General features: G+C 38.1%; 1 protein-coding gene across 4 annotated transcripts in view; it reads left to right on the forward strand.

Annotated features, from left to right (window-relative positions):
• The first annotated feature begins 429 nt into the window (after positions 1-429).
• Positions 430-13,908, forward strand: part of ZNF326 (zinc finger protein 326) — a 35,792-nt gene continuing 22,313 nt past the window's right edge. For 2 of the 4 annotated variants that reach the window (XM_027058653.2, XM_027058655.2), the window contains exons 1-4: positions 430-595; positions 3,100-3,144; positions 11,598-11,633; positions 11,729-11,840. In XM_027058653.2, coding sequence (XP_026914454.1) covers positions 580-595; positions 3,100-3,144; positions 11,598-11,633; positions 11,729-11,840 — 209 coding nt within the window. In that variant the 5' untranslated portion in view covers positions 430-579. Of the gene's footprint in view, positions 596-3,099; positions 3,145-11,597; positions 11,688-11,728; positions 11,841-13,908 lie in introns of those variants that run through there. The other 2 variants (XM_027058657.2, XM_027058658.2) reach the window with 2 other exon arrangements.

A 13,908-nucleotide genomic window follows, 5' to 3' on the forward strand; every position in this document is an offset into this window, starting at 1 on the left:
ATCTGTTCTCTGCTCACAGAGTAAAAATCGTCTGGGACTTCAGCGTCTCCACAGCAAAAAGTCCAAAAACACGTTAACATTTTCGGTACAGTCATCCCCAGCCAATAAAAAGCAAAAGGTCGGCACGTGGTTTATTAGTTTGGGCAGGAGGGAGGTATTCCAACTAGATCCTTTCGCTCTTGCCAGGATCAAACATGGCGGGCCGCAGCCAGAATTTCCCGAACACCCAGTTCGCTTTCCCGTGACCCTAGTCAGTCTTCGACGCTCCTCTTTCTACCTTCCTTCCTCCTCAGCCGCTCCCAGAGAGTCAGCACTCGGCAGCGCGACAGCGGGCCTCCTTCCCGCCCCCACTCGAGGGCCCGCCCACCAGCCCGCGCCAGCCAATCGCAGGCCGCGCTGCGGCGGCTGGCAGCGCCGGCCGGCCCCGCCCCTCAGCCTCGCTGTGGCCTGCGGCTCCCGGGCCGGTAGCGCCGCTGTCGGTCGCGAGGACGGGTGGTGTGGAACCGCGGGTCGCGGGCGCTCGCCGCCTGCCACAGCTCAGCCCAGCGTCGCCGAGGCTGTGAGCCCCGAGCCTCCGCCATGGACTTCGAAGACGGTAAGCGGCGCCTCTGGCTGGTCGCCACGGCGGGCGGGAGGCGGGGTGGCCGCCCCGGGGGTCTGTTTACGGTCTCAAGATGGCCGTGTGGGCTTTGTTCTGCGGGCCCGGAGGCCGCCCGCCCGCCGCGGGCCCAGTGCCCGGAATCGGCCTGTGTGGGAACCCGCGCGCCTTGTCGAGCCCGCCCGGCGCCCGCTGCCGCCGGGGACCTGGGAGTTACGTGCCGGCCTCGGTGAGGGGAAGGGCGCGCCCAGAGCGCCACGGCCTCCGGTCTCGGGCCCCGGACTCGCGCTCCGGACTCGCCCCGGCCCCGGTGCGTGGAAATTGCCCCGACGCCTCCCAACTCCCCGGTCTCGGGTAGAGGGGCGGGTGGGGCCTCCCCGGCCTCGCGTCGCGTTCGCCTCACAGGGCGGCGACACAGCTCGTCCGTGTAGTAGATCCCCAACCAGGTTGCTTGTTAACAGATACAATTTCCAGAGGCTTGTTCACAGTGATGTTTCTCGTCTTAGTTTGAAGACGAGTTTAAAGGGCGTCCGTAAGTGACAAGTATAGGTAGATCTCTGTGCCGAATGGAAACTTAAGCTATTACTGGTTAGCAAACTGGGCTGTTTATCCACCAAAATTACCTGGTCGTTAATCCCTAATTTCAAATAGCTGCGTGAACCTAAGCATTTTTTATTCTGGATTGTGTATGGATGGGACTTAAGTTAGAATTCTGGCACGGCATCACATGCCCTTCAAATTCAGCTCCGTGCCCAGCCGCCTGCGTTGGACTTAACGTTTAAGTAAACCGTATTCCAGCAATACCTTTCAGCTGTCTCTCACGCTAGTTCTTGAAACCATTTTCACAGGCTCCCAGAGTAAAATTAATTTGGTTTTCACCTTGTCTTCAAATCTTGCCCAACTTTTATAGGAATTGGTGTCAAGATAAAATGAGTCGGTTAGGGAGACGTGGAAAAGGGTTTCAGTGATTAAAGTGGTCTTAATCCTGAGTAACCAGACGTGTCTAATTAAAACCGGCTCGCTAACCAGTTGTAAGCCCCTCACCCAACCGAAACAATTATATGAAACATTGAACGTACTGTGATCTCAGCGTGAGTCTGACTAAACGATCTTTTGATCTTTGATTTGATTTCATGCCAAAAAGAATTAAAGCTGCCAAATATAAGTATATGAAAGGGGGCTGAAAGAACCCATGTTTTAAAAAGTTTATTTATTTTGAGAGAGAGAGAGAGAGAGAGAGAAAATCCCAAGCTGTCGGTGCAGCGCCAGATGTGGGGCTTGATCTCACGAAGCCTGACATCGTGACCTGAGCGGAAATCAAGAGTAGGGCTCTTAACCAGCTAAGCCACCCAGGCTCCCCTGGGATAACGCTTTGGTGGAGCCTTTTCAATTAGTTTGAAATAGGAAGTCCAGCTGTTAAGAGTAGCACACTCTGGTGTTTTTGTTTGTTTTGGTTGGACTTTGACTCATTTTGATACAGATACCTTAAAACTATGTTTATTTGAAGTAGCGAAGCTGGGAATGAGAGTTAAAAATATATTGCTATGTTTTCATACCAAAGTTTGATGATAGTACCAATACTCAGGGTACAGCAGAAGCTACCCAGGTGGGGGGAGGGAACAATGGGAGTGGTTCCACCCCCCCCCCCCAAGGGAATCCATTTTCTGTAGAGAGTTGAAAAACAATAAAACTTAGTTTGCTTACTTTTTATTGTCACCATGTGCCTACAATTCCAGCGTTAGTAATAAAATTATAAACAGTGTCAGTGAGTAAACACTCCTCCTCTCTCTTGCTTCCTTTTCTCCTTTACTGCTATATTTGGGAGTGGAATTTGACTAACAATACATCTGAATCTAATCCTATGCAGTGTAGCTGGATTCTGTTGCATTCAAGGGATCACTGTATCAGCTTTCTTTCTTTTAGTATTTATTAGTAAAATTAATTAAAGGACTTAACAATTGCCAAATCCGTTTTAACGGAAATTGCCAATATGGTTTTTGGTGATGTCACATCCTGGATAGATACAGTGAAGGCAAACATATATGTTTGTGTATATGCATTCTCAAATAAGATCTTGAAAACTTTAGAGAGCGAGTAGGTAAAATAAATATATTAACTTTGAAACAGTTACATATTACATGCAATCAATTCTCACATGGCCCTTTTTGCAATTTTTGATACATAATTTAATCTATCTGCCTTCCTTTTGTTTCCCTGTATAAATCAGTAGTGGATTCCCCTTTTTGGCAATTATTGTATATCAGGTGTTAAAGCGAATTTTTACATTTTAGTAATTTGGATGATTTGCCTCTTGGGGAGATAATGAAGAGAGATACATGTTTTTCCATATTAAATGTTTGTAATTATTTACACTCCATTTTTGTAGATAATAGAGTTAATGGCATTTTAAGAAATTCTGTTTGATTTGAATAGATAAGTATGTAATTTCAGATTTTTGCTAATATTTTACTAATTTCTTTCTGTTAAATGTGTCTTCATAGATTATACACACTCTGCTTGCAGAAATACTTATCAGGGCTTTAATGGTGAGTATCCTCTTTTGTTTTCTCTTAAATAATGTTAAAGGAATGCATTTCAGTTTTTCTCTACATGCACATAAAGTAACAATGTAAAAAGCCAGTTCTACCTTGTTTCAGTCATTGTTTTGTCTCTTCATGTATCACTGCTCAGTGTTAATGTTGTCACACTATGTATAGTTTTTTAATTAAGGAATTTGGGAATCAGAAAAAGTCAGGGCTGTTCAGTATAGTTTGACTCTTGTGTTTGAATTATGATTCCTTTAATTTATTCCAAAAGGCCTTGACTACATTCTGAGTGATGAGTTACAAGAAACTAGTCGAGTTCTTTTTGCTGACTGAGAAGCTTTGGTATTGAATAATGTAGATTAAGTGGATTATTGTCTTGGTTTTATATCGCTTTTATTGTAATACATTTTGACCTTGTTTTTGAGGTCATTTGTTTTAGTGTCTAAATGTGTTTGTATATAAAGAGCTGTCTAGAGGAGCACATGAAGAAGCTTGATTGTTTACTTTATTTTTTTAAATATTTTTTTTAATGTTTACTTTTTGAGAGAGGGAGACAGAGCATGAGCAGGGGAGGGGCAGAGAGAGAGGGAGACACGGAATATGAAGCAGGCTCCAGGCTCCGAGCTGTCAGCACAGAGCCCATTGTGGGACTCAAACCCATGAACTGTGATATCTTGACCTGAGCTGAAGTTGGACACCCAACCGACTGAGCCACCCAGGAGTCCCTAAGCCTGATTGTTCATTGACTTAAGCATGACGTTAGAGTTGTCACTATAGAGCTAGATAAAATCATAAGAGGCAGAGTACAGTTGGATGTTATTTTGATAGTTATTAAAGTTCTGCCAGACAGGATGATAACACAAAAAAGAATGTGGAAGAATTCAGTGAGGTAAAAAAGGACCCCCATAGAGTGGAAGTACACATATTGATTGCCAGAGAAAAGGAAAATTCAGCTGTGTACAGAATATAATATATTCACAAAATAAAACTGAAGCAGGTGTACTAAATAAAACTATGTGCCATTTTATGAGAATAATTGCTGTCCAATTAATTTCTGTGTATCATCTTTAAGAATTTAGAGAAACTTTGTATTTGATGTGGGCTAGGAAAGCTCAATGTGTAGGAAGTAGTATATATTGAGTGCTGAAGAATACCTTTTTTTAAAGTTTATTTATTTTGAGAGAGAGAGCATGAGCAGGAGAAGGGCAGAGAGAGAGGGAGAGAGAGAATCCCAAGCAGGCTCTGAATTGTCAGCCCAGAGCTGGATGCAGGGCTTGATCTCACAAACTGAGATTGTGACCTGAGCTGAAATCAAGAGTTGGATGCTTCACTGACTGAGCTATCACGTGCCTCTGGCTGTTGTTGTGATTGTTGTTGTTGTTTTCTTAATGTATTTTTGAGTAATCACTATACCCAACCTGGGGCTCACACAACCCCAAGATCAAGAGTTGCATGCTGTACTAACTGATCCAGCTAGTTGCCCTTGAAGAACACAGTTTTGAACAGGAGAATGTCATAATAAAACTACCAGAGGAACTTTAATTTGTATCCACATTTAGGTAGATTGAAAACTGGAAACTTAGGAGTGCCTGGCTGGCTCAGTTGGAAGAGTATGTGACTCTTGCTCTTGGGGTTGTAAGTTCAAGCCCCATGCTGGATGTAGAGATTTTTTAAAAATAAAATCTTAAAAAAGGAAAAGAAAAGAAAAAACTGGAAAATAAGCTAAAAAGCCATTTAATAAATTTAGGTGTTAGGATTTAAAGATCCTGAATTTGGGAGAAGACAGTAGTAATTTTGAAAATAGTAAGATGTTTCTAGAGAAAATTAACAGAACTTACAGGCTGACTGACTAGTAATGAGTAGAAAATTGAGAAGGATGAATAAAAACGAGTCCAAAATCTTAAACTGGAGTGAGTAGGACTAATACGTTCACCAAAGAGAGACATTTAGAATGATAAAAGGCTTCAATTTCTAGTAGTGTTTACCAGAGATTTGGATTTAATGTCTAAATGTAGGACTTTGACATGTAGAGTCATACCAGGCCAGAAGTTTATTTTCTTAATGTACAGTGATGCAAAAAGAACTTTAGCAATTTCTATCACAGTGATGACTTTTTGTTTAAGAGATGCACTTTATTTTTTATTGAAGTATAATTGACATACAACATTACATTAATTTCAGGGGTACAGCATGATGATTCACTGTAGACATTGGGAAAATGATTACTGCAATAATTCTAGTTACCATCCATCACCATATATAATTAAATTTTTTTCTTATAATGAGAACTTTTAAGATTTAATCTCTTAACAGTTAAGTCATCATGCTATACATTATATCCTGTGACTTATTTTTTCCCCTCATGACTTATTTTTTTATAACTGGACTTTTGTACCTTTCGATTCCCTTTGCCCACCTGCACTCTCTCCCCTCTAGAAACCACTAACCTGTTCTCTGTATCTATGAGCTTGGCTTTTTTGTTTTGTTTTGTTTTGTTTAGATTCCACGTAACAGTATTTGTCTTGCTTTGTAACTTATTTCACTTAGCATAATGCCCTCAGGGTCCATCCATGTTGTTGCAAATGGCAAGATTTCATTCCTTTTTATGGCTGAGTCCTGTTCCTTGTATATGTGTACCCCATCTTTTTTATCCGTTCATCCTTTAGTGGACACTTAAAGTTGTTTCCATACCTCTCCTATTATATAAATAAAGCTGCAGCGAACATGGGGTGCATATATATATCCTTTTGGATTAATGTTTTACCAATGTTGTGAACTTTATTTTTTCTCTTAATTTTAGTTCCAACAGTGGTTTTCATCTGAGGGTGATTGTTAGATTCCCCTGGGGAGCTTTTCCAAAGTTTATCTGTTTAGGTCATACTCTAGTCCTCTTGAATCTTAGTTTTAAATAAGGGATCCCTGGTTGTGCATGTGATGAAAAAGTGCTGTGAATGACTTTGGAATGCATTGCTGGTTAAAGATCATTATTTGACAACACTTTGAGGTCTAGGTTATCTACACTTCATAAATGAGGAACTTAATTTCAGAGATGTAATTTGACTTTATTCATTTAACAAATATTTCTTGAGTGACTGCTGTGTATTAGGTACTATTCTAGGAACTGGCAATATAGCAATGAGCAAAATGGAAAATATTCTTGCCCTTGTAGGGAGTACAATCTAGTGGGATGAATTGGAGAATAAGCAAGATAAAGAAGTAACACATATTGTATATTAGATGGTAACAATTGCTTAGAAGAAAAAGGCCACAGAGGATGTTGGCGGTGGTGGTGGTGGTGGTGGTGTGTGTGTGTGTGTGTGTCTGTTGGGGAAGGACTTGCTAAGGTGATCTTTGAGCACAGATTTGAGAAGGTGCGGATGCAAGCCATGGCTATCTAAAGGGAGAATGCTGTAGGCTTTAGCAAATATGAAGCCAAATGAAGCCAACAATACAATTCATTGTTAGCATTGTCTTTTCCAGCGACTGAAATGAAGTAGAAGGTACTGGAAAATATGTCAAGTACCAAAATTTCCTCCACACCATTTCTTGGAAGGAAGTTGTATTTTCAATGATTCCATGTTTCCCTTCCTGCCTCACAATAACTTTTTATATAAACAGCAGAGAAAAAAAGGAGAGCATTCGAGATAGAGGAAAGCAGGAATAAAGGTACAGCTGAGTACATTGTGCTTCAGAGAGACTTAAGAATGTTTTGACTAGAGCTGATGATTTTTGCTGAGCAGTCTTAAGACAGAGTTAGAGTGGTGAGGTGTAGCCAGAGGCATTGAAAATCAAAGATAACTTGTTTATATCTAAGAGACAATAGAAAATAAAGACCTGAAAGAGTGGAGGGATTGAGCAGTGCAGATACAGAGAAAGAGCATTCCAGGCAGAGGGAGCAGCAGGTGCAAAAATGGGTGTGTGCATACTGTGTTCTAGGAACAGCTGAGGGTCTAGTATACCTAGAGTGGAGCGATAATGGGAGGAATGGTAGATGATGAAGTTAAGAAGTGATAGGTAAATCATACAGGGCAGAATTTGTCAGATATAGCAGTTGCCTTCTTTTTTAATGTTTATTTATTTATTTTGAGAGCAAGCGAGTGAGCGAGCATGAGCTGGGAAAGGGGCAGAGAAAGAGGGAGAGAATCCCAAGCAGGATCCACGCTGTCAGCACAGAGCCTGATGTGGGGCTCAATCCCACAAACCGTGAGATCATGACCTGAGCCAAAATCAAGAGTCGGACACTGAACCAAGTGAGCCACCCAGGTGCCCTACAAGTATTGACATTTTGGACTAGATAATTCTTTGTGGGGGGATGTCTTGTGCATTGTAGACTGTTCAGCGACATCTTTGGCCTCTGTGCACTGGATGTGAACAGCACCTGCCCTTTGGTTGTGAAAACCAAAAGTGCTTTCAGAGATTGTCAGATGTCCTCTGGAAGGCAAAATTGTCCTTGGTTCAAAGCCACTGGTATAGGGCCTTACGGATTATTTAAGGGTTTGGCTTTTACTTCAGGCAAAATGGGAAGCCATTGGAAGTTACTGAGCATTGAACTTTATTTATTTAAGTTTATTTATTTAAGTAATCTCCACAGCCAGTGTGGGGCTTGAACTCACCACCCCGAGATCAAAAGTTGGCATGCTCTTCCAGCTGAGCCAGCCAAGTACCCTGAACATGATTTAAATTCACATTTTAACAGATTTATTCTGGCTGTTTTCTTCAGAATAAACAGAAAGGAAGCAAAAGTGAAAGCAGGAAAACTAGTTAGGAGGCTGTTGTAGTAACGTAGATTTGAGATGCTGGTGGCCTGTATCAAAATGCTAGTAGTGTGGAGGTGGTGAACAGAGGTCCTATTTCAAGAGTTGGTGTGACACAGCTTGTTAATTATTTTGATAAGTCAGTTGTTTTTTCCTGTTACTCCTCAGCTCCTTCCTTATGATTTAATTGTAACTGAGTTTTAACATTTGTTGAACTTATAGAGTGATCAAAGCAATAGAATAGATTTGATTTAAAACATGAGGTCGGTTTTTGAGTGAATTACTTTCATTTTATAATAATAATAAAGACATGTTATATTCTTCTAGTTTTTATTTATTTATTTAAAAAATATTTTGATGTTTATTTTTGAGAGAGAGAGAGAGAGACAGAGTGTGAGCGGGGGAGGTGCAGAGAGAGAGGGAGACGTAGAATCTGAAGCAGACTCCAGGCTTTGAGCTGTCAGCACAGAGCCTGACGTGGGGCTCGAATTCATGGACCGCGAGATCATGACCTTAGCTGAAGTCGGAGGCTCAACCGACTGAACCACCCAGGTGCCCTGTTCCAGTTTTATTTTTAAAGTGATTTCTGAAAAGTTCATTTGGTAACCTGGAAGAATGTTGTTTATACAGAAGCAGTCATCTTATAGAATCTATATCCCTATAATCATACTGATTACATACAGTATAAAGACTTTTCCTTTTTTCCTTTTTAATTAACTGAATAGTAACCATACTATGAATAATAAGCCAAAATCATTGCTATGTAGTTTTCTTAATTTTTGTGTACTCTACAGTGCCTGGCATAAGGTGGGTGTTCAATAAATAGTAGTAATTTATGACTGCATAGTGAAATAAAAACACAGAATAAAAAACTAAAAGATTTAGTATTTGAAGGCAGCCTCTACGAGCTCAAAATTGAAACTCACAGAAATAACAATATGAAACTTTTTGCTTTGTTTATCTAACTGAACTTAGCTCTAAGAGTATTTTTTAATATGAGGTTTAGAGGAAGGCTTTTTATTTTGAAATTTTTATTTTAATTTCAAAATTGCCCTCTATCTGAGATAATATAAGAATAAATTACCAACTCTAAAGACAGATAATTGACATTGGGCTCTCTGCTGAGCATGGAGCCCACTTAAAATTCTCCCCCGACCCCAATACCCTTCTCCTCCACTTGTGCTCTCTCTCTCTCTCTCAAAAAAAAAAAAAAAACGATAAATGACTATTTTATTAATCTAGAATTGTGTTGTCTAATATGGTAGCCATGAGCTGCATGTGACTGCACACTTGAATGTGGACAGTTGGAATTTAGATGAGCTATAAATGTAAATAATGCGCCCCATTTGAAGTCTTAGTATGAAAAATGTATTAATAAACTTATTGTGTTCTGTTATGCTTATTGGTACTTACAAGTTTTATATAATTCTAAATTTCACTGAAAAGCTCAAGTTTTATCATTGGCAGCAAATGCTGTTAGTTGTTTTCCTTTAAGTGACAGTTTTACTTTGTTCATTTTTGAGAAAATGCCAAATGCTCAGTCTGTCTGTCTAGTAAAAATAGTATTCTTTGTAAAAGTGGCTAATTTCATTTCACAACCAAGCACTTGCACAATGGCTTTTCCTGGCAAAAACCGTGATACTTTGGTATGCAGCAAAATTGCTTTTTGTGCTACAGACACTACCAGAAAGAAATTGTACTGAAAACTCATGGTTTAATAAAATTGATAATTCTTAACTGTTTCATCAAGGACATTTTTAAGTACAGATGGCTCTTTTTATTATTTTTTTACTGCAAGTGTGCAGTATTAAGGACTACAATGACTGCTAATATCCTTTGGTGCCATTGCCTTGATTTGTGGTGAGGGACCTGCAGTTTTACCCACCAGTGCTTTTGCATCTTCAGTGCAAATGTCAGCACTGTGAAAAAGGCAAATAATGTTGCAGTGTTATTTATGAAAATAGTTTGATCTTGTGGATCCCTGAAAAGGTCCTAGCAACTCGCAGTGGTGAAGAGACTATTCTTTGAGAACAATGGTTCTGGGGCATGTACAAAATTAGTAGAAATCAGACCCTGCCCACAAGATGAGTGTACATTTAGGATGAGGCCACAAATAGCAGAACATAAGGCAGAGAGAGTATCCTAAGCACTGTATAAGAGCTATAGACTTTTAGGTATTTAGAAGAAAGAGATGATAATCAACTGAGATGGTATCATTAAATTTGATCTTAAAAGGGTTAGTATTTGAAATGGACTTTTAAAAGATGAGAAGATTTAAAAAAAATTGTTTTTTATTATATTTATTTATATTTGAGAGACAGAGTGAGACAGAGCACAAGCGGGGGAGGGGCAGAGAGAGAAGGAGACACAGAATCTGAAGCAGGTCCCAGGCTCAGAGCAAGTGTTTAGCACAGAGCTCGACACTGGGCTCAAACCCAGAAACCGTGAGATCATAACCTGAGCCGAAGTCGGTCACTTAACTGACTGAGCCACCCAGGCACCCTTAAAAGTGAGAATATTTTAAGAAGCAGATATTTGGGGTGTTAGCTGGGAGTGTTTCACATAGAAGCAACAGCATAAAGCTAGAAGGGTGGATACATACTGAACTTTGAGAAAATAATGTCATCTCTTTGGACTGTAGTTCCCTAATCTATAAAGCAAGAAGATTGAATTTTATCATTTAGGTTGCTTCCAGCTTTAAAGTCTCAAGATTCTGAGTGATATTTTTGTGAAGTTGTTGCTGCTGTCATTATTATTAGGACCAGAAATATTTAAGTGGTTGTAATTAAAATTTAGTGTTTTAAAAAATGTAAATTAAGGTATTTGCTCTTTGTATATTGTTGTATTTATTAGTGTATAAAATTTGAGGAGGGTGACAACAAAGGATTTTAAAGGACTTTATAAGACACATTCTAAATGATTTAAAAATACCATTTTTATAATCATCTTAAATTTATTTTATTACCTCTTTCGTTGTATTTTTTACATCAGAGGTTGGGATATAGATGGAATTGCAGTGTAATAAGACATACTTAGTACCCTTAATGTATTAGAATTTGTTTTGTGTGTGTTTTGTATTGCTAGAGTTCACATTCATTCGCTATTCAGAGTATTTGAGGATTTAAATATTTGTTGAGTTGTTATTTATAGGTGTAATACCACAGGTTGGTCCCCTACTCCATGATTTTTACTTTTTAAAAATGTCTATTTCGGTTAGTATATGAACAAATTTAAATTAGGCTAATTGAAAATGTGGCTGCTTCTGAGTTTTTAGATCTTTTGAGAGCAGCTAGATGCAAAAAAGTATACTTAGAACAAAGTTTTTCTTCTTGACATTAATAAATGATTTTTTTTGAGAGTAGGAATTATTATTAATTATGTACTATGGAATAAGCTAATACAGAACCTTAAAGTAGCACCCTAGTCAAATAGATGTTGATTAAATTAAAAATAATTCTAATATAGAACTTTTTTAGTTGATAATGTTTTTTTGAAAAATAGGTTTTATTAGCAAATCTGATTATTCAGTAGATTATCATTTGTGAGGTTTTTTCCTTCTTTGTCTACTGTGAGTTTAGCTTAAATGTTAATGATGAATTATTATCTCAGATCATTGATAGGAATATCTTGTGTTTTATGCAAAGATTCCTGAAGAGGATGGTATATCTTACTGACCTTTTGTTACTGACTCTGTTTTAGGAATGGATCGTGATTATGGCCCTGGATCTTATGGAGGTCTGACATTCAAGGATATTTATCTAAAAATTCTTCTTTTGAGTGCCAGTAAAGGTGAGCATCATTTAATTTTTTTCTTTTTAAACTCTTTATAGGGATGGACCGTGACTATGGCCATGGATCCTATGGGGGTCAAAGATCCATGGACTCCTACCTAAACCAGTCATATGGCATGGACAATCACAGTGGTGGTGGTGGGGGTAGCAGGTAAATTGCTTAATCACTTGGCCAAATGATTAGATGACTATAAGATTCTGGATATTTTAATTTAAGTATTCCTTAGGCATGTTATGATGCTTGAATTTCACTATTTGGTATTGAATAATCACTTTAAATGTTTAGAGGTGTTAATTAATGGTTATAAAAATTACCTCAGGATTACTGGCAGACATTATTTTAGGAAAACTTCAAGTAGCTATTTTCATTTCACTATAATAGAGTAAGCTTTTCTGTCTTTTAGTAGTGAACTCTTTTTTTTTTTTTTTTTTTACTTCCTTTACTTTTAACTCCTCATCAGTCAGAATGTTCTGAACAAATGATATAAAAATGTTATTGGAAATATTATCTGTGAACCTTTTTCTTTATGATTTTTAAAAGTGTCTTTTCTGATGTGGGGTGTTCTATAAAGCAGCAAAGCAGTCTTTGACTGGAATGGGTTTAACTGAACCAGTCTAGCAACATTCAGTTTTCTGAGAAACATTTAAGGTAGTTATTCTTTTAATTTTAATTTTAGAGTAAGTTGTAGGAGCAAATTGTAATAATAAAATGTTCTTTAAGTCCATATCTAGGTTATTTATTGGCAGATACTACTTAGACCAAAAACACTTGTGCTCTAAGCTAGGAGCATTGTATTAAAGCCATGAATACTATACCTTTGCTTATTTTAATGCACTAGAGTTTAGATTGTTTTTATATTTTACTGTTGATACTGTGTAAAGCTTAACACTAGTTGAACTACTCAGGCCGTAGGGTTGACCACGTTTCAGGCAAAGAGCGTATACCTTTTAAGGCACAGATATTTCTACTAAGTATAACTAGTTAGGTAACATTTGAAACTATCCTCCTTCTTCATAAAATGAAGGATCCGGATTCCTTAAGGATGGACTGAATGATGCTTTACTTTCCTTCTTTCTGCTTCAAGTGTGCCACTATGGTTTAATAGTAGAGGAAAATCAAGAAAATGAACAGATACAACAATTTTGCTTATGTGATAGATGTTTTAAAAAGAGCTGGAAAGAGGAATAATTTTTATACGGTTACCAGGATTCAGAAATAAATAGTACATTCTATTTAGTGATCTGTAAATAATTGAAGTAATGTAACACATTTAACTGTTTTAATATATCCGTTACTGCCCTATTGCATTGTAAATGTGATGTGGATAAACTATGTAGATGTTATCGTTTATCTCATGTGTAATTGTGGGCCTTTATAAAACTATGTTGTAAGCTATGAAGCAACTTTTGTAATCCATGCTTTGGATTTGTGAGAAGTAAGATGATTTGTTTCTTCTGTTGATTCTATTAAAACCTTGAGGAGACGGTGTGCTCCCTTTTTTAGAGTAGTTTTATGTGATAATTTCCTACCAGGAAATAATTTTTTAAATAATTGAAGATATAAAATGTACTCTTTCTCATCTGCCTTGAAAATTCATATGCAGAGGATATATGTTCGTGGTCTTTTACTTTTATGTTCTATTTTATGTGCTTATTCTTCTAGATTTGTTAGATTTGCTAGTCTACAAGTAGAAAGTGACTGAGGATTGATTATTGACCTTACCCAAAGTTGGGCAGGATATCAAATTTTGTAAGCAGAGATAATTCTCCAAATTTTGACTGCTACAGACACAAGCAGTTTTGTTACATAGATTATAAGGGGTGCAAAAAGGATCTCTTCTGTGTCACAAATAGCCTATATTGGTATAGTCTTCAATTTATGTCCCTATTGAAAGCCAAAATATTGTAAATATTTGGTATTTTCCAGTACTAGGGATGGATTCAAAGAAAGTTTGAGTAGTTTGTGAACTTTAGCAAATGACTTTTTCCAAGACTAGGGCTGGGCTTAAATACTGACAGACAAATCTTTTTAATAAAATAGAAAAGCTGCCACAAAGCAGATTTTTAAGCTAAGGTTTACTTAACTCAATTCATATTTAAAAACTGACTCAGATAGCTTTCTATCTGGTCTCATGTTGAACTGCCCAGCCCTAATCAGGGTGTGAATAAAAGTAGAACTGTGCAAACCAGTATGGTATAAATGAATTTTAGTTGATAAA

This window comes from Acinonyx jubatus, chromosome C1 (assembly GCF_027475565.1).
Source record: "Acinonyx jubatus isolate Ajub_Pintada_27869175 chromosome C1, VMU_Ajub_asm_v1.0, whole genome shotgun sequence".
Lineage (NCBI taxonomy): Eukaryota > Metazoa > Chordata > Mammalia > Carnivora > Felidae > Acinonyx > Acinonyx jubatus.